The sequence below is a fragment of the Neoarthrinium moseri genome (assembly GCF_022829205.1).
Source record: "Neoarthrinium moseri strain CBS 164.80 chromosome Unknown scaffold69_Wmoseri_CBS_16480, whole genome shotgun sequence".
NCBI classification, from domain to species: Eukaryota; Fungi; Ascomycota; class Sordariomycetes; order Amphisphaeriales; family Apiosporaceae; genus Neoarthrinium; species Neoarthrinium moseri.
Genome location: NW_026055183.1, coordinates 66,019 through 90,613, shown reverse-complemented (window position 1 = coordinate 90,613; position 24,595 = coordinate 66,019). Strand labels below are relative to the sequence as shown.

The following is a 24,595-nucleotide window of genomic DNA, read 5'->3' as shown; positions in this document are numbered from 1 at the left end:
AGCAAATGCATTGTGTGATACGCAGAGGACGTCTAACGCCCACAGCGAGTAAGTTTTGCAGGTTGTTATCAGGTTAGACGTTTAGCCTTAATATCACGTCCAGTGTTATCTACACCCAGCAGCACGCGCTTTTTTCATTTGATCAGCTACAACATGAACCACAAATTATAGCCGTGTGTAGCCTACTGACCATATCTTAGAAGTGTGGAAAGCTGGAATTGAACTCGCGGAAATAGTTAAAATTCTATCCCTTGGTCAGCTTTTATTGGATAATGGTTGAAAATTCCAATCACCAAATAATGTACACCCCAAGCCACACGAATTGCATCTATGATTCCTGCAGAGAATGCATCCAGAGTAATACATATAGCTATTCCACGAGGCTGAGTATCCAGGTTGTGGGCGAAGAGGATCTTTGACACAAGATGAGACGACAAGTCAACATGAGCCAATCGTACAGTTGCATGTAGGACCCAGTGTAGCAACCATGTTTATCGCTAACCCCAATCAAGCGAATGTGTGTTTAGATACATATCATCGTTATATATCAATGAGAGCGGGCAGAATAGCACACAGGTAGTTGTAACTCCAGCAATCTACGGCTGTCAAAAGGGTTAACCGGCATTCGCCCCAGGTCGCGCTATCCTCTAACCAACCCCCTCGGAGGCATCCCAGTTTGCCAGTAGTAGGCGGGGTTTGGCTGACCCCCACGCAGCATTCCAGCAAGGAGCAACTCCACTATTTCCCCGCAGACAGACAAACAGTCACTGCAAGCTAGTCACCATGATACCTAGAGGTAGCAGGGAAAGCAAGCCGAGCTAGTCAGCATCTTTCGCTGAGTGCAGGTTCCTTGCAAGACACGTAAGGGCTTGCAAATTAGCTGGAGTAGCTTGCACGGGCACTCGTCCTTTATCACAAACAGAAGGAAACAGTAGAGCGATGGCTGATACCAAACCAATTGATGTGCTCGTATACGGGCTCGGTGGGTGAGTAACTCCGAGATCCTGTGGCTCGACTCGCAGTTTACTGACTTGTGAAAGTATCGGGTCTTTCTATGCGTTCATTCTTAGCCGCTCTGAACAGGTTCGACTGACGGTGGTCGCACGGTCGAACTACGATGCCGTGAAAAGCAAGGGGCTGAAATTGTTAAGCCAAAACCACGGCGAGCACGATGTGAAGCCACACAAGGGTAAACCAAGTTCAAGATTCGATTCATGGGATGAATGCAGCTGATGGGCAGCTTAGTGGTCCGAACTCCCGCCGAGGCTGGTGTGACATTCGATTTCGTCGTATGTGCTCACAAAGCCATCGACCAGGCATCTGTTCCGGATCAGATTGCCCCAGCAGTAGATGAGACCAAAACAACACTTGTAATTATACAAAACGGTGTCGGTAACGAAGAACCTTTCCGACAGAGATTTCCAAGTGCGACTATCTTGTCGTGTGTTGTAAGTGGTCTAATGACATGGGGTGAACAATGTAGAAGATACCTAACGTACTCAGACATGGGTGGGAGCTAGTCAACCGGAGCCAGGGGTTGTCAAACATATGCAGTCGGAGGATATGCAAATCGGCTTGTTTCCCAATGCCAGCCGTGACAAGTCGTCAGAAGAGCAAAGACTTGAGGAGTTCGCAGCACTCTTGCGTCATGGTAATACAATCTTCCAGGTTGTGCCTAACATTCAGGTCCAGCGATGGGAGAAGGTGGTGTGGAATGCTGCCTGGAATTCTTTGACTACCTTGACCTTGATGACAACGCACGACTGGTTGAGCTCTTCCGAGGATGCAATGCCAATGACGCGCCGTCTCATGACTGAGGTCATCGATGTTGCGAGGAAATGCGATGTACCCCTTCAATACGGCCTGATAGACCAACTTATCAACAAGATCTTAGCCATGCCCCCGATTGGAAGCAGTATGCAAGCGGACTATAAGAACGGGCGGCCGATGGAAGTTGATATTATCCTCGGGTATCCTGTCAGAAAAGCAAAGGAGCTCGGGATTCCCGCGCCGACGATCGAAACTATTTACACCATTTTAAAGGCAGTCAACTTGAGGTTGACCAGAGGATGCTTGCTTTAGATATGAAGTTATGCTATATATGATAGAACATCAGGCATTATTTTGGACCCATCCGAGGCAACAAACGGGGTTACGCGTGTTGTCTCAGAACCAACATACTTATATAAGAGCATCTATAAATTATTGACTACTAGAGATCTTAAAATGTCACAGTTTGACCCTTCGCGAGACCTCACTCTCTGCTCGTTCGCTATTCACCATCTCGGGGGCAAGATCCGTGACCTCCACAGCGCCGATAAGAGCCATGCTTGTCTCCAACTCCGTTCTCAGCATTTGGACTAGCCTTCTAGCGCCCGCTTTTCCATAGTCAGCAGTTAGTGAGTACAGGAATGGCCGTCCTACACCAACAGCTGATGCACCTAGAGCAAGTGCCTTGATAATGTCCGTGCCCCTCCTTATACCGCCGTCTATGAAAACCTGGAATCCCTGTCTTATAGTCGGCGACAGGAGATAAGGCGCGTACTTTCGTATCTCCAGCAACGTTAGCATAGGGGCCTGAGCCGTGTCGAGAGATCTTCCTCCGTGATTTGAAAGTACAATGCCCTGAACTCCATGTCTGTGTGCTAAAATCGCATCCTCCACAGTCTGGACGCCCTTGAGAACAATAGGAAGACGGGTCACGCCCTTCAGCCACTTAAGGTCCTCCCAGATAAGTGTGGGGTTTAGAAGACCAGTCGCAGAGGATTTTGCAACACCTGCTTGGGTCGCTTGTTCCCCTGCTGCTACTTTAACACGGTCATCTCGTTCCCGCCGGCCAAGAACTGGTGAGTCGACAGTTACGAAGATAGCAGATGCACCTAGGGACTCGACTTTCTGGACTAACGCCTTCGCTTTGCTCCTGTCGCGACTTGAGTAAAGCTGGAAGAACAGTGGCTGGTCCTTGCTGATACGTGCGCTAAAGATAGCATCATGCGACTGCGACGGACTCGTAGGCATCATATATATAATTCCTTCATCGCCAGCCACCGATGATAGGATTGTTTCTGCCTCTTTATGGGCATAGCGGCCTAGACCTGTCGGTGAAATGTAGAGAGGCAGTGAAGAAGTGTGCCCGAGAATATTGATTGATGTAGAAATCGACTCGACGTTCCTCATAATGCGGGGACGGAGGGAGATTTTGTTGAAGATACGTCGGGTATCATCTAGGCTTATCTCGCCCTCAGCTCCTGATGAGTAGTACGCCCATCCAGCTGCTGAAAGGCATTTCTCTGCGACCTTTTCAAAGTCTCCAATATTTATCAGCGAGGTTAATGGCGGGGACGACGCTGCCGTTGCTTGGCCATTGCCCAATATGTCTTCGTTCGCCAAATCTTGCTCTGCCAAGTCGCCTGGCTTTATTGCACCTACACAGCATTCTGCCGGCAGCATCTCACCGACCAGCTCGGGGTTGTGGACTGTTTCGTAAGAGTTTGTGGCATTGCGTCCAGCACATTTGAGAATCAGCCCAACGCCTCCCGGGTGTTCATCTAGGAAGTCTACGAAGGTGAGTGAGGACGATTATCTCATGACTAAGGGTGCTTACTGGTCACATCCCAAACCTTGCCATGTATCACAACCCAGCACGAATCTCTAGTGCAGTGTTTGGCAACCTCCGATCCCTCAATGGTGATAGCCATTTCGTAATTCGGCAATTACCCTGAAGCCAGCTTCATCTCGCATGCAAACGTTATTCAAACTATTTAGATCTGTACCTTATCACATAATACGTGTCAACAAGCGTGGTCCACATTCATCTAACGGATATTGGAGTTACTCGACGCTCAAAGCTCTACCGATGCCCAGGATTATCTCCAAAGGTCCATGCACACCCTGGAGTCCCCCATTTAGGTGGGGGTTCGCAACTCCAAGTTATCGGCTTGGGGTTCCGAGAGTGTGTCACTAGTAACCCCAGGTTGCTGGAGTTACTCTCCACTATGAGCCCATCTTTCTCCAGGTATTGCCTAAAACAACGGAGCATATGCGTCTAGCGCTGTGTGGGGGAGAGCAGCCGAAATAGTTGGGGTAGGTGAGCGCAATGCCGAGCGCGGTAGTGGATTTTAAGGTGAGTGAATGAGGGTCTGACTCAAGCACAGCGAAAGCTGACGTCGAACAACCAGGAATTTCCCTGTCCATTCGTTAGCTTCACCTAGGGGCCTGGTAGATTGAGTTAGGTGGGGGCTCGCAACCTGAACCGTTCGACCCCAGATTCCAAAGGGGAGGAGAAGGCGTTTGGCTAGATCTGGGGATAGGAATTAGCGTGAATGTGATTGCGGAGAGACATTCTGATTGATTTAATCTAGGCGGTGTCAAGATATATGGCCATATACATATGCTGTGGCGATCAGCAAGCAATTATCGACTGTTCTCAAACACGCCCGATAACGTTTTCATCTCTTTTTAAATTGAACTCCCATTGACCTATTGCATTGCTTCCATCATTGGCCGTCATGGAACCGGACCTCAAAAAGAGCTCTTCTGAGCAAGTCGAGGACATCAAGCGTGGCAACCATGCTGATGATATCGTCTCTATGCCCGCCAGCCTCGCCGCGCTGAGCGACTCGGAGCTTCAACAACTCGGTCGGAGGGCAACATTGAAGATGGACTTGGTCATAATGCCGATCCTTGTGGTCATGTACATCCTGAACTACCTCGACCGTCAAAATATCGCGAGTGCCAAACTGGCAGATATCGAGACAGATCTGGGTTTGAGCAATGTTCAGTATCAGACGGTATGGTGTTGTTATCCCAACCTTGACCAGCGGCAACTAACAGGTCACATCACAGGCAGTCAGCATCCTATTCGTCGGTTATATCCTCATGCAGATCCCTTCCAACATGATCGCCGGCAAGATCAAGTGGCCTGGCCTTTACATATGTGGAGGCATGGCCGGTTGGGGAATCATATCAGCTTTGATGGCTATCGTTCACAACTATGCTGGCCTTCTTACTGCAAGAATATTCTTGGGTTTTATTGAAGCGATATTTTTCCCGGGTGCACTGTACTTTCTCTCTCTGTTTTACAACCGCAGACAATTTGCCTTTCGAACAGCAATACTGTACTCTGGGTCTCAGCTCGGAAACGCTTTCGGCGGGCTTTTTGCCATTGGCATCCTGCGACTGGATGGTACTCATGGCCTAGAAGGATGGCGCTGGGTAAGTTCTCTTTCCCTGCCTTAGCAAGCAGGTCGAAAACTAACATGGTCCTAGTTATTCCTTGTCGAAGGTGTTATGACAACTGGACTGGCTATCGTGTTCGCTTTTCTCTTGCCCAACTCTAACAAGAAGATCCTCGGGCTTTCAGCCATCGAATGCGACTTTGTCCAATGGAATTATGCATCCGACCAGGGACAGGCTGACGAGCGGTCAGAGATGAGCGCTGGAAAAGGTTTCATGATGGCAGTACTTGATCCAAAGACATGGCTTCTTACTGGAATTCTCTACGCCACCTACATCGTGGGGGCAGTGGCCAACTTCTTCCCATCAGTCGTTGCCGGCCTCGGCTACGATCGCACCACAACGTATGGATTGACCGCGCCGCCATTCGTGCTGTGCGTCTTCTGCATGCTCATCAACGGGTTTCACTCCGACAAAACCCAAGAGAGGTTCCTACACATCGTGATCCCACTGTGTATCACCCTGGCGGCTAACGTAATCGCCGTGTCGTCACTGAACATAGCGGCACGTTACACTGCCATGATGTTATTACCAGCATCGTTCTATTCGGCGGCTGTCGTAATTCTCTCTTGGATCACAGGCTCACTGTCACAGCCATCCATCAAACGTGCTTCAGCAATCGCATTGATCAACTCTCTATGCAACACACCTAATGTTTGGGGAAGCTATATCTACTTTGGTGCCCCACGCTACGTTGTCGCCTTCATTGTCAATGTAGCAGCCACGGCAGTGGCTATTGGCTTCGCAATTGCCACGAGGATGTACCTTGGAAGACAGAATGTGAAGCTGGAGAGAGGACAGGACCTTGGAAGGAACGGTCCGACAGACAGGCAGATCGCAGCTGGATTCAGGTACCTGCTATGAAACAGGAGATGGTCAATTAGTGGAGAGGCTTAGCATTTGACTTTCCCTCGCAACTTGAAAACCAGGTGGCGAAATTCAATTATGCCGATGCTGTTCCGAGTTCTAGGAGTAATAATTGCCTGGTTTGAATTACTATGTAACGTTATGTATGACGAGTACTGCTAACTACCTGCATTCCTCCTGCATGCCCCATTCCCTGGCCGCCTGCGCTACTTGTAACGCAGCTGCTTCAATTCGTCTAGCCCTTGTAGCAGCATCATTCTCCGATTTCCCGCACGCATCTGATTGCTTCATTTGTTGGATCAACTTCAAGACGGTCATATAGTCTGACTTTCTTGGTTGGACCATCTCGTTCGGTGTACCCCCATCGGGCCTTTTCCTTGTACAAGAACCACCAGCACCGTCGTATAAGCAATTGCTGCAGGTGCTTGATAGAATTCCTGAGACGACAACGCATTTCTTTGATGCACCTGTACGCTCACGGCATCGGCTGCATGCTTCGTCCTGACTTAACACCTCCCCTCTTTCGTACACCATCATGGCTTCAACGTCGCTAGTCGCGCGCAGGTCTGGCTCCCTCGTCTCAGATCGTCGCCTCCATGCTCGACAAATGGGACGTGCACCAAGGGCTTGTATTGCTGTCGTTCTCCGGGTGTCTCTGGGTGGCAATCGTACAGGATCGTAGATATATTCCCACACGACGGGCGGTTTCTTCGACTCCTCCAAATCCAGTTTTAGAATATCCTCTGCCTCAGAGTAACGAAGTCTCATTTCGTATCCATCGGGGCTTTCTGAAGGACCTCGGGGTGCTCGCCGCGACATAGGTGTTGCGGTCCGACGCGAAGCTTTTTGGGCATCCTCGGTATCTGGCACTACCGCGCCCTGGTCTCCAGCATGTCGCTCCGGAAATGAATCGCTGCTCTCGAGACGCCTCAAAGTCATACGCGCCAAATGGTGTTCAAATGTCATCTTGGAAGCCGTATGGAAGCGTCCAACATCTGTTTGATGAAATTCATGGCATGAGGTCACGAACTGCAAAAGAAAGAAGGAATTCGAAACCTGCAAGTCACAAGATACCGATTACCTGGACTGGGGGGGATCTAGACCGATGCAAGTTACTTTTACGTATTGGCGCATAACTACTGAGCGTTGGTCTGTACCTAGACATCATCCTGCAGCCGCTGGGTCACGAGAATTTGGGCGGTGTTTCTAGCGAACTACAGCGGACTAGCCACTCTAAGTCGTAAAACCCGATCTGCCGGAGTGGCCAAGTACTTAGACAATGCACCAACCGTAACCGGTTGAGGGCCAGAGGTTCCCCGGGGGAATCTGGGGTTCTCCGTAATATGCAAGCGCATAAGCAAGGCTGGAGCCAGGTGCGGAGTCATCAGCAAACTCGAATATGTGCTGATCCACAGCGGCGGGTTCACTGATATTCTGGGGAATGGCATCGGGGTAGCCCTGGTGGACCTACGGAACACTCAATGACACCCCCCACGCGGTATCAAAATGGGAAACGTGAGTCTCAGGCCAGCTTGAAGCAGACAATTCGAGATCAGGTGTTTTTGCTGTTGGCCAAGCAGACGTGCCCTAGATCCAGATCCCCTCTGTGGGACAGTGGACATCTGCGTTTGAAACATCACACGGAAAACTTGGCCTTTTAGCGGATACCTGCTGCACGACCGGATCATGTGACTGTCACAAGGCACGAGGTCGTGACCGCCGCTAGTAATTGAAGGGTAATGCTACCGAAGGATCGTGGGGGTTCATTGGCATGAACATGGTCGTACCCGCTCTATGTGGATCCGAAGGGAGTTGAGTTGCGTGTTTGCGGCGCACAGTATCCTCCGGCAAGCGGTCTTGTCAATAGATCGTGCATCCGGGCGACAATTGGCGGTGCCGGGAAGCCGAATGTCAGCCGGTCCTGATCGGAATGATCCGTCTTATTCCCCCGTGGGGGTCAAGCACAAAAGGGGTTCTTAGCGCCACCAGTGGGGAACTTGCCATCCCGACAAAAGATACCTAACTAGGTATCCGGCTCCGGAAGGAAGATGCGAACAGTGTGACAGCTATTAGCTAAGCAAAACTCCAGGAGGCTCACTTTGTAGTTGGCCGTAGTTGGAAATCTAAACCCTTGCTCATACCCTATTCCTACCCTTCAAACACGTCCCGCTTCAGACACTTCCTCCGTTGCAGTTCAACAGTCGCAAGCAACCACTCCCTACAACATGTCGCCTTCAGCGAATGGAACTGCGCAGTTGAGCAACGGGACCAGGTCTCCTTCTTCAAGTTTGACCCCTGGTATCTACGTTCCCACCGTAGCTTTCTTTACACCTGACGACACCATCGACGAAGCAATTACAGCACAGCATGCTATTCGACTAGCAAAGGCTGGAGTTTCGGGTCTTGTCACCCATGGCTCTAACGGAGAAGCTGTACATCTAGATCATGCTGAGCGATCTCTCGTCACCAAAACTACCCGTCAGGCCTTGGATTCGGCAGGATTCTCAGAGCTGCCCGTGATAGTTGGCTGTGGTGCACAGAGCACGCGGGAAACTATTCAGCTTTGCAAGGAAGCAGCTGATGCAGGTGGATCATATGTCCTCGTTCTGCCACCGGCATACTACGGCGGACTGCTGTCAACGAATCACATCATCTCTCACTTTATCACCGTTGCCGATGCATCGCCGTTACCCGTGCTCATCTACAACTTCCCTGGAGCGTGCAGCGGCTTGGATCTAACTTCAGACACAATTTTGACGTTAGCAAAACATCAAAACATCTGCGGCGTAAAGCTTACATGTGGAAACACGGGAAAATTGGCTCGTGTTGTAGCCGGAACATCTGGGTCAGACTTCCTCACGTTCGGGGGTAGTGCAGACTTCCTCATTCAAACTCTGGCTGTTGGCGGCCACGGAATAATTGGAGGCCTTGCCAATCTTGCACCAAGAGCCTGTCTTGAGTTGATGCGCCTCTGGCAGTCTGGGAAGCAAGACCAAGCGCGAAAACTCCAAGAAGTTGTCGCAAGAGGAGACTGGACGGCTATTCAAGGTGGCTTTGTGTCTGTGAAGGTGGGACTGCAAAAGTACTACGGGTATGGTGGAGAGCCACGAAAGCCGTGTACTCTTCCCGAAGGAATAAAGCTGACGGAGCAGGAGGAAGGGTTTGCTGAGCTGATTGGCACCGAGAAGGCTCTCGCTAAGTAGCCAGCGGTATAGCATAGTAATCTATTCCAATAAACTTGCTATACCCACGATTATTGACGATGCTGCATACCTCGGGGCCTAGCAGTTTGGCTATAGTAATCAAGACTTGATTATACGATAGAGTGTGCCGGTTGGTATAACTTCCTTTAGATACATCATAATTGATGCACTTTTGATAATAGCCCCTTCACGAACTTGTCCAGTCTTGAGGTTTGCCTTTTCTTTTTTAACCGAAGATGGACTTGACAGAACTGCCAGTAGACTTCTTTCAATCAAAAGGTATGTACTTTGTATTCCAGATCGCTTTTCAGTTTATTGTAGAAATAGTGCGGATCAAGCACGTACTGGTATCAATCTGCAGTCTAGTGAACTAACTGATATCTGAGGCGCACTGAGGAACATTCGCATGATACCTAGCTATGCCCTTGCTTAACTCGATATTGACAGTCCATGTGCTGCCTGCCGCGATTTAGTAGTGGGTATTTCATTGTGGAGCCAAACTCAGTACCCCCACGCATACCCCGAAAAGCTGGATGTTGTGGTACTAATTGGTCACTAGCAATATTCTCCACGGTACCAAAGCTTTGCTGAGCAAAACAAGTTGCACTCGTGAGATTACGTTGGAATCATTGCTCGGGTGAGGATTCAGCCGACTTCATCGCCGAGTTTCGCCCTATCCTCCGCATAAGGAGCTTGAGGACTCTCGCCTTGTGACCCCCATCAATTGAACTTCCCCGAGAGGAACCATCGAATGTAGTTCGAATCCAAAATGGAAAGTAGATGCGGGGCACGACAGGGCTGAACTTGAACATACGAACCGTTAGCGGTGTATTTCGAGGCCAGGACCATAGACCACTCAAGCGTGTCAGCGAGTATTATTAACTTGAATCGCCTTTGTGCAGAACATTAAGTCTTACTTTGGACCAGCTCTAATCAACCAGTCCATCCATTATGTCGTATTTGGAACGCCTCTTCTCGCTACAGGGCCACCTCGCTCTTGTAACTGGCGGAACAAGAGGCATAGGTCAGGCTATGGCTCTTGCGTTAGCCGGGGCAGGAGCAGATATAATTCTCATTCAAAGGGACGAGAAAAACACCGAGACAAAAGTCAAGGTCGAAGCCTTGGGTCGGAAGGCATTTATTTACACTGCAGACCTGGCGTCTCAATCAGATGTTGAAGGACTTGCCAAACGCATCCTGAGCGACAAGCATGATGTGGATATTCTGGTGACATGTGCGGGGATCCAGCGACGGCACCCAGCCCATGTTTTCCCTATGAGCGATTGGGATGAAGTAAGTGCTAGCTATCACATTTGAGATACGAGCGAGTCAATGTTGATCAGAGCACAGGTACTTCAAGTAAATCTACGGACAGTCTGGACCCTATGCCGCGATTTTGGGGCTTACATGTTGACACGGAGTCCCGATGCAACCGGCAGGCGCGGTGCCATTATTAATGTGGCCTCCTTGGTTTCATTCCAAGGCGGCTTGAATGTTCCTGCCTATGCCGCCGCGAAAGGAGGCATCGCCCAACTGACCAAATCTCTATCTAACCAATGGTCAGCAGATGGCATAAACGTGAATGCGATAGCACCGGGGTACATCGCGACGGACATGAACGAGGCTCTGATCAAAGATGAGAAGCGGGCCGCCAGTATTCTGGAGCGTATCCCTACAGGTCGGTGGGGATCACCCGAGGACTTCGAAGGTGCTACAGTATTCCTCGCTGGGTCGGCATGTCGTTATGTTAGCGGCGAAATCCTTACTGTTGACGGAGGTTGGATGGGACGATAGTTAGGCTGGTTAGTCAATCGGGATTATTTACCTTACTATTGTGCAAGAAATTGCGAATGGTAATGCATATTCGTCTCAAGACTGGACTTATATGCTGTAGAGGCACAGTCTTTGTGATTCATTGTAGGTAGGGTTCAGGACTTAAAGGTGTCTCCAGAAAGCGTTCAGTGAAAGTCTCCAGAGCATCTCAGAATGACAAGATTATCTTGAGTCAATGATAAAAGGCTATTGTCAGTGTATGCATAACCTTCAATCTAGTGACTATCTACCACTCTCTAATGCTTCCGTCTGGTCCGTGGAAGACTTTGCATTGCCAAGGCTTTGTGTCCTTAGCGATAGCCCTCACCTTCTCCTCATCAACCTCGATACCTAGACCATAACCCGTAGGGGCCTTGACGTAACCCCCTTTGCCGATGTCAAAGACCGAAGGGTCTTTCATATAAGTCAACAGATCGATGTCGTCCCCGGCCTCGGTGTTGTAGTGCATTCCCAAACTCATCTCCAAGATGGCAAAGTTCGGCGACGTCAAGGCAATGTGCATGCTAGCAGCAAATGCTACTGGGCCCAAGGGACAGTGGGGAGCGATGGCGACGTCATAGGCCTCCGCCATTTGAGCAATGCGCTTGGTCTCGCTGATACCTCCAGCATGCGCAATATCGGGTTGGAGGATGTCCACACTGGCGTCCTCGAGGAAACGTTTGATATCCCAGCGCGTGTACAAGCGCTCTCCAAAAGCAATCGGGATCTTGGTCATCCCTGCCAGTTGCTTGATAGCCTCCGGGTGCTCGTTCAAGAGGGGTTCCTCGATGAACAGGGGCCGGTGTGGCTCCAGGGCAGCGGCTAATTGCTTCGCCATGGCCTTGTGTAAGCGGCCATGGAAATCAAGCCCTGCATCAAGCCCCAAAGATTTGACTATCTTGAGACGCTCTACCGTGGCATCGAGTGCCGATGGGGAGTCCACCCAGTTCAGGTCTTCCGTGGCGTTCATCTTGACGCATTTCAGCCCCTGAGCAAGGCGTGCTTTGCTATGCATTTGGTCAGCACGGTATGAAACAGATCCTCAGGGGGTTTGCTCCAAGCTTACGCAGCATTTTCAACATCGGAAGGTCTGTCACCACCTATCCAACAGTAAACCTGAACCTCATTCCGGACTTTGCCGCCAAGGAGCTCATATATCGGCACCTTCAAGTTCTTGCCTGTTCAGCGGTCAGATTCTGGGGCTTCATGTGGTTGCTGGTCCAAGATGCACACCTTTCAGATCCCATAGTGCGATATCAACGCCTGACATGGCTGACATGAAGACTGGCCCGCCGCGGTAGAACCCATGTCTCCAGAATGTTTGCCATATGTTTTCGATTTCACTAGAGTGGTCGTGAGCCGATGTTCTCAAACACTTCTTATGCCAATACTTACTTTGCCTCTCTTCCGACTATCCTAGGGATCATCTCCTCTAAGCAGCCTTCGACAGCTAGGTCGTGGCCCTCCAGGGTGGCCTCGCCCCAACCGAACTGCCCATTGTCGTCGGTAATTTTCACCATCAGCCAACGCGGCTTGACCCGGAAATACTCGACAGTCTTGATCTTAGCCATTTTTGCTATTTGTTCGCTGATTTTCTGTCCCAGGTATCAATTCGAGGAATGAGACCGTTTAAGCTGACAGCCAGTGTAGGAATGCCAACTATACATGGGGCAACTTCAAGTACTCCCGCCTACTGGCCCGGACGTCACCTTTGAGAAACCTCTCTCATACGCATTGACCATGGACCGTTACGCTTCCCCGATCCCGCAGCGTAACTCGACTAGTTCCCAACACGGGGCCCCGTAATTTGACTTTGACCCCCAGCCTAGCTGTCCCCCACGTACATCGGGAACTTCTCCGCAAGCCAATTGTGGAGTCTTCCCCCGCCTGGGGCAATCCCCATGTCGAGCTGAGACAGGAAAGGAATGCAGTCAGGCCTTTCATGCGACGGTGACTCGACTCGCGGCTCAACACGAGGATTCCATTATGCAATTATTGGTAAATCTCACATATCTCTTCATCACCATGGACCGGGGTTGGATGGAGCACCGTCGAATAGAAAACCTAGTATGCATGAGTTATGTTCGTCATTAATCCATGTCAACTCAGACACTTGTCCCTGCTCACGCGTTTGGCACCTGGTTGAAACCACAACATGCGAAGACGGCAGTTTAGCCATGAGTGGTGCGCCGGGTGAGTGCTTCTAGATCTATATGAACTTTTCAACAGCTGTCCAGAAGCCATCCGGGTTTTCACACATGGGCAAGTGGCCGGCTGCTGGAACAATCGCAAGTTCTGCGCCACTCTGGCCCAGGTTTGCTTTGAAACCCTCCATTGCTTTGACAAGCGCTCCTTTTCCATCCCCTTCGCCGACTACGAAAAGACCTGGGACTTGGCAGTTCTTCATTTCGGCCTTCATATCGTAATCCCACAGAGCCTGGCACCCGTATCGGAAACCTTCGATGTCGTTGGTGGCCACCTGAGTTGTCATCCATTGAACTACCTCGTCATTCTTCATGGAGTCGGGATGGAACCATCTCTCGACCGTCTGCCCAGCCAGCTTCTTGATGCCAGGGGACCCATCTTCGAGCTTTGACTCTGCCACGGCAATGCGCTCCTTCCATGCATTCGTGTTCGCCGGACTGGAGGCAACGTTGAAATCACACGCAATAAACTTGCTCAGTGTCTCAGGGTACTTGAGGGCATACTTCAGTGTAGTAGCTCCACCCATAGAGACGCCGATCAGGGTGTCGAGCTTTGGGATGCGAAGAGCATCTAGTATGGACTTGAGGTCGTCGGAAACCGCATCCAATGTGACTGGAACAGGCGAGGGGATTGCGTGCCGCCCTCTTGTATCATATCGTAGAATCTGGTACTGCGGCCTCTTGGCCTTCAAGATCTCGACGAATTTGTCCCACATATGCAGTGACGTGAGGAGAGAGTTGCAGAAAGCAATCACTGGGGCCTTGGGATCCGGGTTCCCTTCAAGTCGGTAGGGTATAGACAAGCCGTCCACGGTCGTTACATACGAGTCAATGACGGGCTTTGGGTCATTGGTCGTCGTTGTCTTCGCGTCCGCGGCCTTGAACGATGACGTCGCTGCAGGCAGCTGAGATAGTGACGAAAGGTCTCTAGGTGCGGGCCCAAAGGCGTAGAACAGAGAGAAGGATCTGCGGTCTTTGATGTTCGCATACTTGTCGGTGACGCGCACACGCCATGGAGTTGCCATGGAGGCCTTGTGCTCCTCGCCTCCCAGGCCATTCTCCTTGGCATAATCATGCAAGCCCCAGATGTACGTAGGACCTCCGGTCTCAAGGCTGGAAGTCTTGAAGAGGCGTGAGCGCAGCCAGCCAGGAACCTTGGACAGCATGTCCAAGTGCTCCTCCTTGTACCACTTGACGACTTCTGCCTCGGCGTCGGCCCCCTCTTTCAGTTCAAGCTGTACCACCACCAGCACGGTTCCCTCAGCCTCGTCGTTGGTCAACTTCTCGATGGGCAAGAAGAGAGGCGATTGCTTCTCCGCGACCAAGTCCCAGAAGTACCTGGTGACTTGGACTTGGCCAATTGTTTCAGCCTCGCGTGGGGATCGGTTCGCTCGCAAGGTCGTGTAAGTCTCGGTCTCCAAATGCGACATAGCAGTCACATCGTACGCTGCGAGGTAGGTCGGCTCCTTGCCGTCATTTGCTCGATATCTCAGACCGTTGGTGAAGATCTGTGGTAGACGGAGGCGAGTCGGACCGTGCTCGTTATTGTACCATTCGTGGAACTGTGCAGCAGGCAGCTCGGGCTTCGGCTGCATAGTAACGCAGAGCATACCAGGGGGAGACATTTTGCCAGCAATGGATTCAGCCAATTCCGGCGGCTTCTACGACAGGCTCGCTATGTACGTTAGTCACCGCAATGGATTGCACCGCAGGCTCTTTATGAAGACATCGTCGAGATGACCTACGTTCCGGTGGAGGTGGGGTAAATATTTACCCCTCGGTTTGGCGATGGATAGGAAGTCCGGGGTACTGCTTAACCGCGTGATTTGAACTTCGCGATATGCCGGATGATCTAGGATGCTCGATGATTTGGCTTGCTATATCTTCGAGAAGAGATTATTGACATTTTTCGGCATGCATTATTACGTGCAGACATCAATCGCACCCGTCCGTCGCAACTCTATCCGGCAACACGGCTCGGCAATTGACCGCGGGGAGGTCGCCATCTTTGACCCGCGTCCGCTAATTCAGTGGAGCTGGAACCGAGACGATCGCGACCACGCTCGGGGAGGCACGGCGTCGATTGCGGGAGGCGACGTGTATGATCTTATATTATAACGACCACCTTCGGAAAACTTCCGGGGATGCAGGTCCCGATCGGGAAATTTTCCTGTACTTGCCTTGCATGACGTCGCGTGGCCCCCGGCCAGGTTGCCGCGCTGCAAGACGCTGAATGCTGACCTCAGACGGATAGCTTCGGAGGGTTTCGTATTCCTTCCGAACAGAATCCTTCCGATCCGTGGCTTGCCTGGGACACTGGCAACGCCAGACATCCACCATGTAAGCATCGTCTTGCTTCTGGGGACGAGGCCACTGTGAGCATCAAAATAATGGAGCACCCGAGGAGCGCCCTACGCCGGACAGCCTGTGATATCTGCCGCCAACAGCGGCTGAAGTGTCTGCGCGATGCGCATCGGCCAAGCTGCCAGAGATGCTCGCGACTAGGAAAGACATGCGTCATGGCGGAGGCCCGGCGTGCTGGTCGGCCCCGTAAACCTACGGAGACATCGTCGTCGAGTACAACGGAGGCCCACGCATCCCCGTGTGCCTCTGCCATTGCCAGCAGCCCGGTACCTCAGACTCCTCCGCACCGTGGGCCGGATGCACTCCCTACAGCCAGCTTTCCTACCAAGCTCCCAACACCAGACATAAGCAAGAGTATACCAAGTCCGTCAGACACTGAGCAGTTCAGCGAGTTCAGTGATTTCTATTTCTCCAACTTTTCGGGCAATCGGAGCCTTCCTGCTCCCCCGCCGCCAGAAAAGTCCGTCTTTACCAACCTTGATTCTCATGAGTGCTTCAAAGAGCTGTCGCAAATTAACATTGAACTGCACGCGCTATGGTCAGTCGTCCAAGCCAAGGGGCCAGCCATGACGTTTAAGGACTTCATTTGCGATGGTCCGTCATACTCTCAGGGCACAGGTGTCTCAATGGCCGAGAGAACCGTGATGGCGAGTCAGAGATTTCAGGTCACTATATCCAATGTTGGATATATGTTGAGTAAAGATCTCAAGCCCCATCTTGACCATGATTTCGTCAATATGGATGGTGGTGAGGGCTCGTTTGACGCCAACCTAAACTTGTTCGACACATTGCCACTACTTGAGCGCGAGTCAACAACTGCGGCGGATGCTTTCGAGATAGTCAACGACACCGACAGGCCGCATACTCTTGGCACACCACTTGTTCTTATCATCATAAGCTGTTACGTGCAGCTGGTCAACATATTCTCGGAATTGTTCTACTGCATTCACGCCGAGCTAAGGCTGCTAAAGAGTGGACCAATACCTTTCATCGAGCACCTCAAGTTCATCCAACTAGGTGGCCTTGGCATAATGGATGGGAGATTACAGGGTATGCTGTTGTGCACACTGGTAACTCATCTCCTGGATCGCGTCGAAGGGACACTAGGTATCTTGCCCGACACCCAGCGCCAGATGACGGCACCCCTTCAACAGACGCTGCTGCAACTCCCTCATCATCGCGAACTGTTGGAGAAAGAGCTGGACAACAGCGGCTATGCAGGCAGAGGCAATCCCAAGAAGCTCAGAGATACGGTCGAGAACCTGAAACAGATCTTGTCATCGGATCCGTCATGGTGATATACCAAACAAACAAAGTGGACGTCTTGGATTGTCTACTTATCGGATTAAAGCATAGCTTATCTGAACACTGCACTGTCTTGTCCGCCTGTATGCTCTATCTAACAATTGCAAACACGGCTCCCTCAGCTACCTCTTATTCAGCACCAACGTTGACATATTATGCTTTTCCTTTCAAAGTCTGAACATAGGAATCGAACTTTTCGGTCTTTGCAGCTGCCAGGTCAAGCGTGAATTTCCCCTTGCCTGTGTGCACAGCTATTCTGGAAGCGTTGTTCGAAGGTTCAGTGGGTGGCGTCGTTGCAAGGCCGTATGCAACTGTGGCTGCCGCTGAAGGATCAAGTTTCTTTGCTGCTCCGGAGGCTGTCCACTGGCTGCATCCGGTGCAGAGCGTTGTCAATGTCCAGTGCGTGGCATTTACGGATGAGCCCGACAAGGTCGTGTAAGTAGCTCCCGCGTACGCTCCGGGAAGCACGTGGCCACTGTGTAGTTCTGAGTACCATTTTCCATCCATCGTTTGGTAAACAAACTTACGTCGCCCAGCGAGAAGAGACAACTGTACTGTTACCATTTGCCCATCCAAGGGTCAAAGGGTTATTTGCCATGGCGCCACCCCATGCAATCCCAGCCCACCCTGTAGCCTTTGGAGCTACGATTTGCAGGATGATATCAAAAGGTGCCGCCGATACGTTGGGGATAGCTGCTCGAAAGGTCACGCCCCCTGCGACAGACTCCGAAAAGCAGACACCTGCAGCATCGCAGTACTTGGCTGCGGCAGCTGAAGGTGCTGCAAGAGCTGTGCCGATCAAGGCGACTCCGGCTGTGACTGATTGTAGTATGTGCATTTCGATGACTACGTATCTGGGGAGATTTATCTCTCGATAGCCTACGCGCAAACTGTGGCCTGGCGCGTGCCAGGGCCGATTGATCGTTTTATACATTGCTGCAACTAGAATTCTATGACAAAATTCACTCACCTTTACCCGTCGTGCTGTGTTTTTCCAAAGTGCAGCATTCCAGGCGTTGATATTGGCGGTGCTATATACGTGCGCTATATGAGCGCCTGTAGCAACTCCCAAATGAGTCGGATCATACTGGCTTCTCCATTGAAATGGGGATGCATATTTAGTCAACCGAAATGGCGTTCTTGGGTCGGATTATTAATAGCTGTGTCCTATTCGTCGTGGGCGCCATGGCGCAATACATGCGGCCGCTCTTGCGGGATCCTCGAGGTGCCGCTATGCAGGTACGTTTCGGGCTTTCAGATCAGGAGGCGGCAAAGTCTAGATCGAAGTGGGGAACACCACGGCATATACCTGACAGCGGCCGGTACGGTCCTCGAATGACGCAGTGCCTATTGCCAACGAAGTATTGCACGGGTCGCGGGTGCTATACCGGCTAAAGCTACCACTATATCAGCTATCCGGCATCGAGCACGTTGACTAGCCGGTGTTATGCTCTACACCTTAAATGTCCTGCCAATCTACAGAAACTGTGACTAGTTCTTCCAGCATTGATCCGGCGAATGCAACGTACACCTACAACTCAGCAATTCCAGACGTATGCATCTAGATTTGACTAAAGTCATCACTTCGTCGCTTGACACTGATGAGTCAGATAGGTCTACTTCAAAATGCTAAATGTTGTCATTATTCTGGCTAAAGCAAATCTGTAATATGTAATAGAAGTTATGATTGTGAAAAGCCGCATCCAATGAGGCCGCTATGCTCGACCCGATGGACTTGTTAGGAATGCACGCTCATGCTATGCTGGTGATATTGAGGGGGAGAAGTAGGTGACTGTCATAGCAACCTCCAAAATGGAATATGTGGGTGCCATTGTTGCGGCCAACGGGAGTTGCAACTCTCTGTTCGTCAACAAAGGCAGGGTTGCTCTTGACGCCGCCCAGCGTGATCATGGGCACATTGCTCCCCGGCTCATATGTGCCACCTGCGGCAGGGATTGTAATTGCAGCAACTCCGCTGCCAGCATCGAGCGCAGTGGTAAGCGGTTGGACGGGGGAGATCGTGAGCACGAACGACTCGCCGGGGTGGAAGCGGATCGCGATCGGCCATAATCCGACCTCGATGGGGACAATCTGGCCCGCACTTAGGAGCTCTTCCCGATCGTGAGTCAAATAGGGTTCAAAGTTGGTCGATCGTTGCGTGTCTAGGGCTCGGTGGGAGACGCGAATGTACTCTGTAGAGGAGACTGTAGGGTTTGACGCCGTTGCGCCAAACCCAGCGAACGCACTGCCGTTTGCCGCACGCTTTTCTAGAAGGAATTGCAGCTCCATGTCATTGGAACCATTGGCTTCAACCCAAAAGCGGACCTTGCTGTAACCGTTGATCTCGAGCAGCTCGCCATGGGGGACTGTGTACTTGAAGGTCAACGACGAAGAGTTGCCCCCAACCTCATAAGAGGCTACTGTCTTATTCTTGAAGGCGGTGGTAGATAGGGCCCCGTCAGCCTGAGGATAAAACCTGGTGGGAGTTGTCCCATCCACCGGCCATGTTCCCACGGGCCTGTTGAGCTCATCCTCGTGGCCAGGGTCCAGAATCGCTAGGCGAATACGCTCGGTTTTGTCCCATCCATTGTCCAAGCCCTTCAGGAAGTGGTCGAAGAACCTGCGAAGATCCTCAACGTGCTCAGGCACATAGTAATCCGGCCACTCAAACGAGTTGTGAACTCGCAACCACTTCGACTCAGATTGTATTCGGCGGAAACCATCGAATGAGCCGTGTGTGTGGAGTACATTCTGGTAGCTGGCCACGATGTAGGCGGGTACCGTGATTTCCTCCAACCGTGCAATCTTATCCTCCCAATACTGGTTGATCAAGCCTTCCCCTACGATAAGGCGTGGGGAATCTTCCACAAATCCGTTCCCGGCGAGTGAGGTTATGATCGACTCCTGGAATGCTGGCGCTGGAATACCACCGCGATTGGTGACATGACGGTATAAGTCGGCAAGTGCCTCCCATGGAGCGATGGCTGTCAAGTGAGGTGGATGTTCCGCAGCAGTGAACCACTGAGACACTCCCAACCAGGAGTTCCCAGACATGGCGACTTTCCCAGAGCTCCAAGGCTGCGTAGCTATCCACTCAACGAGGTCATAACCATCCTCAGCAAGCTGCCTGCCCCAGTACGTAATGTTGCCCTGAGACGCATAGGCGCCACGCGTGTCGGGGTTGACGATTGCATATCCCTGAGGAACCCAGTAAGCCGGGTCTGCTGCCTCGAATTTCTGTAGGTCCGAAACATTGGCAAGCGGAACTCCAGCCCGGCCAGCAGAATCGTCTAAGTTTTGACCTCCGACTTGCTTTCCATAAGGACTGTATGCAATGATTGCTGGGACTTGTTGGTCCCCCACTGGTCGGTACACGTCTGCGTAGATCGTGACACCATCGCGGAGTGTCAGTGCTACATCCCGCTCAAATACAATGTCACTCGTCAACGCTTTTGCACCTTCTCGGCGAATGGTACCATTTTTTAAAGTGAGCGTTTCCTGCTTAAAGCCGGGGTAACGAGCACGAGCCGCATCGGTGGGCATGAGGCGCCTGTATGGGATCTTATAGGCGTCATTACCATATATACGAATGGTACCGTCAACAATTTCAGGCACAGTGGCATTCTGAGAGTGTACCACAGGGAGGAAAGGAGAGCATGCCGCAGCTGCAATAAGAAGAGCGCGTTTCAAGGCCATGACGGTGGCCTGATTGTGGACAATAGATGATAGAACTCTGGGTTGAAAGAAACAACAGAGTCCTCTTAAAGATATCTTCCTGCTGTATTTATATGTCACTGGCAATTGCTGGCAAGAATGATACCATATCCTCAACTACCTAGGGATGGGCTGCCGAGGTAGAATGGCACAGAAATCTGGATTTTCCAACAGTCCATCCCACATCGCTTACGTGAAGATACTAGTGCTGAACCACGATCATTGGAAAGCATAAGATTTCATCTAAAGCAGTGGGTCATCCCAGTTAAAGGCGAGCTCCGACTTCAAGGCGAAGACAATAACGGCCTGCGTTCGTATGAGCGGATTATGGGAACATGCTAGCTTTGAGGGTTAGTATCGGTGCCCTGAGACCCCGGCTGCCGATGCATTGAGGTGCGCAGTGAAAAGCTCGGGTTGCACGAGATACTGCACTTCCCGCCTCAGAATGCCGAGGAACTAATTCGTACGCAGTCTACGACTTTTATGGCTCTACAGCCAAGAAAGACAAATTGGGCAGCAAATCCGATAGCGAAAGGAATTACTGGGTTCCATGTACATTGGTTTTCACACTCTATGACTGCATAATAGAGAAAGGGGTATACGTTACATGTCAATGGCCGTTGTCGCTTCGAAGGTTCGTTGCCGTTTCCGCCTCCCACCAAACAACGGAATCCCAGGATGCGGCTATTTTGCAGGCTGAACCAGGGGCTCGCTAGCTTTGCGGCTCAAAAGAGCCGTGCAATCGCCGCAAATTGAGTTGATCTGTTGACGACATCCGCTGAGTCAGCCGCGATGTTCCTTTGAGTGTGGGGACAGCGGAATGCATAGCGGAACAAGTTCCACGTGCAGGGGACAGGCAGCTGAAGAGTGGGCCTTCGCCTCGTCGGCTTCTCGGGCGCCAGCTGAAGCCGTCTACAAAGAAGCTGGGCAAATCGTATGACATCAATCATTTTTCTTGTGTGCCGGAACAGAGTGTGGACTTGCTGTCACACCAGCTCTGGTTCCTTCCCCGTTCAAACGCACCGCTTCGGGTGACGCCAAGAGTCCTGGCAAGTTTTAGTATGGGAGGTATCCTCAAAAGGCGGCTGTCCCATATTTAGATGACTGATGTTAGCTGCCGAGTGAGCTAAAACCAAGGGATATACAGGTTTGACGGGCCCTGGGGAGGTCGGCTAGGCCATGATAGAGGCAAAACCTAAAATCACAAAGGGCATCTTGCAATGAAGAATCGGGGATTGGGTCAAGAGCAACAGGGTAAATCATCTCTCCCCGTCTCTGAAATACTTTGTGAAGGTGTGGACCTATATAAGCGGTAGCAGGCACATCTTGATTGGCTCGCAAGTTGGGCCAGCCACCTCTCCAGATCAGCCATAATGCAATTCTACAAAGTGCGGTAGAGGACGGTGGCTTTATAAGATCCATGTCACTATACACCGAAGAGATGTATACACCACAATATCTGAGATGAATCGATATACCACAATGCTCTGAAGCTTGATAGGAGATACCAGGCTTGTCGGGTGGCTCAAGTCGGGCGAGGAGTGTTGGGACATAGCCATCGACGTTATTAAGGAGGAATTGAAGAAGACAGTAGCGTGTCCCGAGCTTTTGGGTGTATAACCATGCCTCAAATCCGTTGCGAACATGACCATTGCGAAAAGTAGGTTGCAAAGATCATAGCATGTTTAGTATAAATAGCCTCTAGTTAGAGAGCCCCTACCTACATGTGTTTCCATTAGCGCACAAGCATGTGCAGGGCAAGAGGCGGCAACTACCTAATTTAGTCCTAATAGCTGCTGCACCCAGAGGCGGGTAGTGGATAGGGCAATCTCGCTTGTCACACTGACTTGGCTCTATTCCATTTTGATTCCACCACTCCTAAGTCAGTGATAGTGTTACAGACGGCGAGAACCGCTGGACCCCTGTTGCCCACAGCACTAGTTACCAGTTGCGCACCTGGCAGCCGACAGTCGACCAGCTGGTGATTTACCTAACTAGGTAAAATGGGCATCCCAGCCTCGCCGCATCGACCCGGTAACAGGACTTCGTCGGATGATCCTCATATGCCTTCCCCGAGACCGAATGGATCTGGCGCATGATGTGTTGTCAGAATGCTTCTACTCAATGCGCAGTCCTTGAAGCTTGTGGAATTCGTCGGTCAGACTCCGCCTTACGCCATCCTTTCGCATGTCTGGGAAGAACAAGAGGTCACCCTTGACGATCTAAGACTTTCCAGATATGTGGCTGAAAGCAGGCGAGGGTATCCCAAGATCCAAAATGCGTGTGCACAAGCGCTCAAGTGCGGACTGTCCTATATTTGGATTGACACATGCTGCATCGACAAGAGCAGCAGCGCAGAGTTGTCCGAGGCTATCAACTCCATGTTTCGGTGGTACCAGGAGTCGGCTGTTTGCTTCGCCTTCCTCGCTGACGTTTCGGCCGTCGATGACATAGGCCAGGACGATTCGGAATTCTCACGAAGCCGTTGGTTCACCCGGGGCTGGACGTTGCAAGAGCTTCTGGCTCCTGAGCATTTACAGTTCATGTCCAAGAGTTGGACCGAGTTAGGGACGAAAGCCTCACTTTCAACTTATCTGACCAAGATCACTTCTATCGACAAGGACTATCTAAACGGTGAAGATCTAGGCACTGCTAGCATTGCGCACCGCATGTCGTGGGCGTCGCGGCGAGCCACCACAAGACTGGAGGACATGGCCTATTGCTTATTGGGCATTTTCGATATACACATGCCGCTCATCTACGGCGAAGGGATCAAGGCCTTCCGGCGACTGCAAGAGGAGATCTTGAAAGACACAACGGATGAGTCTATCTTTGCATGGTGGCGAGACGATGACAGCGCTAATCAGGGGCCAAATGGTAGATTGGGCGGTAGTACAATACCAGGCGCCTGCGGTATTCTGGCTCAGTCACCATCGGATTTTGCGTTCTCGGCGAACATCATACCTTGGAGAGCCAGAGACGATCAACCGTGTGTAGTATCGAGTAATGCGATCCAGTTGACGTCCTACAGGCATGGAACTGCCATGCTTCAGTGCAGGGACAGGCTCGATCCGGGTCGCAGAATATACATTCCTCTCTCTCGCTTTATGAATACAGAACAATTTTTCCGAGCAGGGCCCGGGCCACCCGACTATATACATCCATGGCAGGTTGAACCGATCACGGTGGGCCGCGTGCAAGTAATGAAAGACAGGCCCCGGCGGAGGCATCGCCAGGCTGCTTCATTTCATGTAATGCTCCCGGTGGCCGCTTTCAGTCCCATCGTACGGATCGGGGACGTCACAGGCAGCAACTTCATCTGGGAGGACAAAACTTGTGGGCTGAGGCGGGAGACTGCCGGAATACCTTTTATTGTCCGCGTTTCCTTGCACGTTGGGGGCGGGGATGCTTACAGACTTGCACTCTGGTTGCTCGCCTGGAGTAAGTGGGAGTTCAAGTTGGACTACGTCGCCCTAACTCCACATGGAGATACCTTCGAATTCGACAACGGAACCCCAGGACGCATCGCTGGCTCGTCCCATCACGCGGCACCAAGACACATTACTGACCGGTCAAAACCTGGTTATATTGTCAACGTGAGAGACTCAACATACATTGACACTTCGCGTTTCAATCACACGCGTTTTGGGGGTACAGTGCAGAAAGAGCTGTCGCCGACAGGCAACAGTTTGTACATCATCTGGGTTACGATGGATGTGGACTTGCTCTCCATGGGACCACTTTTGGAAGATGTGACTGGAAAAGGATCATCGAGGCGCCTGGGAAAAGTCAGAGATTGGTTCTCAGCTTGAATGAAATCCGCTACGGATGATATATATCTGAGCTGTAATTGCCTGCAAAGTAGCGCTATATGGCTACTTGAGTACCAAG

At 51.3% G+C, this 24,595-nt stretch overlaps 11 protein-coding genes across 11 annotated transcripts; 6 read left to right on the top strand and 5 right to left on the bottom strand.

Annotated features, from left to right (window-relative positions):
- Window positions 1-939: 939 nt before the first annotated feature.
- Window positions 940-2,082, top strand: JN550_011524 (uncharacterized protein; the record flags this gene model as incomplete). The annotated part of the gene is made up of 4 exons (XM_049309898.1): window positions 940-986; window positions 1,041-1,189; window positions 1,246-1,448; window positions 1,504-2,082. 4 exons carry the CDS (start codon window positions 940-942, stop codon window positions 2,080-2,082), a joined length of 978 nt encoding a protein of 325 aa, XP_049166500.1.
- A 147-nt stretch (window positions 2,083-2,229) lies between these two features.
- On the bottom strand, window positions 2,230-3,698 carry JN550_011523 (uncharacterized protein; the record flags this gene model as incomplete). The annotated part of the gene is made up of 2 exons (XM_049309897.1): window positions 2,230-3,557; window positions 3,605-3,698. 2 exons carry the CDS (start codon window positions 3,696-3,698, stop codon window positions 2,230-2,232), a joined length of 1,422 nt encoding a protein of 473 aa, XP_049166499.1.
- Window positions 3,699-4,508: 810 nt separating this feature from the next.
- Window positions 4,509-6,099, top strand: JN550_011522 (uncharacterized protein; the record flags this gene model as incomplete). Its single annotated transcript, XM_049309896.1, has 3 exons — window positions 4,509-4,790; window positions 4,846-5,214; window positions 5,269-6,099. 3 exons carry the CDS (start codon window positions 4,509-4,511, stop codon window positions 6,097-6,099), a joined length of 1,482 nt encoding a protein of 493 aa, XP_049166498.1.
- A 2,228-nt stretch (window positions 6,100-8,327) lies between these two features.
- On the top strand, window positions 8,328-9,305 carry JN550_011521 (uncharacterized protein; the record flags this gene model as incomplete). Its single annotated transcript, XM_049309895.1, has 1 exon — window positions 8,328-9,305. The coding sequence occupies one exon, from the start codon at window positions 8,328-8,330 to the stop codon at window positions 9,303-9,305; it is 978 nt and encodes a 325-aa protein (XP_049166497.1).
- A 951-nt stretch (window positions 9,306-10,256) lies between these two features.
- On the top strand, window positions 10,257-11,099 carry JN550_011520 (uncharacterized protein; the record flags this gene model as incomplete). The annotated part of the gene is made up of 2 exons (XM_049309894.1): window positions 10,257-10,598; window positions 10,656-11,099. 2 exons carry the CDS (start codon window positions 10,257-10,259, stop codon window positions 11,097-11,099), a joined length of 786 nt encoding a protein of 261 aa, XP_049166496.1.
- A 265-nt stretch (window positions 11,100-11,364) lies between these two features.
- Window positions 11,365-12,688, bottom strand: JN550_011519 (uncharacterized protein; the record flags this gene model as incomplete). Its single annotated transcript, XM_049309892.1, has 4 exons — window positions 11,365-12,124; window positions 12,184-12,295; window positions 12,351-12,460; window positions 12,513-12,688. The coding sequence occupies 4 exons, from the start codon at window positions 12,686-12,688 to the stop codon at window positions 11,365-11,367; spliced, it is 1,158 nt and encodes a 385-aa protein (XP_049166495.1).
- A 638-nt stretch (window positions 12,689-13,326) lies between these two features.
- Window positions 13,327-14,946, bottom strand: JN550_011518 (uncharacterized protein; the record flags this gene model as incomplete). Its single annotated transcript, XM_049309891.1, has 1 exon — window positions 13,327-14,946. The coding sequence occupies one exon, from the start codon at window positions 14,944-14,946 to the stop codon at window positions 13,327-13,329; it is 1,620 nt and encodes a 539-aa protein (XP_049166494.1).
- A 289-nt stretch (window positions 14,947-15,235) lies between these two features.
- On the top strand, window positions 15,236-16,983 carry JN550_011517 (uncharacterized protein; the record flags this gene model as incomplete). Its single annotated transcript, XM_049309890.1, has 2 exons — window positions 15,236-15,420; window positions 15,576-16,983. 2 exons carry the CDS (start codon window positions 15,236-15,238, stop codon window positions 16,981-16,983), a joined length of 1,593 nt encoding a protein of 530 aa, XP_049166493.1.
- Window positions 16,984-17,143: 160 nt separating this feature from the next.
- JN550_011516 (uncharacterized protein) lies at window positions 17,144-17,828 on the bottom strand (the record flags this gene model as incomplete). Its single annotated transcript, XM_049309889.1, has 2 exons — window positions 17,144-17,465; window positions 17,518-17,828. 2 exons carry the CDS (start codon window positions 17,826-17,828, stop codon window positions 17,144-17,146), a joined length of 633 nt encoding a protein of 210 aa, XP_049166492.1.
- Window positions 17,829-18,742: 914 nt separating this feature from the next.
- Window positions 18,743-20,686, bottom strand: JN550_011515 (uncharacterized protein; the record flags this gene model as incomplete). The annotated part of the gene is made up of 1 exon (XM_049309888.1): window positions 18,743-20,686. The coding sequence occupies one exon, from the start codon at window positions 20,684-20,686 to the stop codon at window positions 18,743-18,745; it is 1,944 nt and encodes a 647-aa protein (XP_049166491.1).
- Window positions 20,687-22,815: 2,129 nt separating this feature from the next.
- On the top strand, window positions 22,816-24,516 carry JN550_011514 (uncharacterized protein; the record flags this gene model as incomplete). The annotated part of the gene is made up of 1 exon (XM_049309887.1): window positions 22,816-24,516. One exon carries the CDS (start codon window positions 22,816-22,818, stop codon window positions 24,514-24,516), a length of 1,701 nt encoding a protein of 566 aa, XP_049166490.1.
- Window positions 24,517-24,595: the final 79 nt, after the last annotated feature.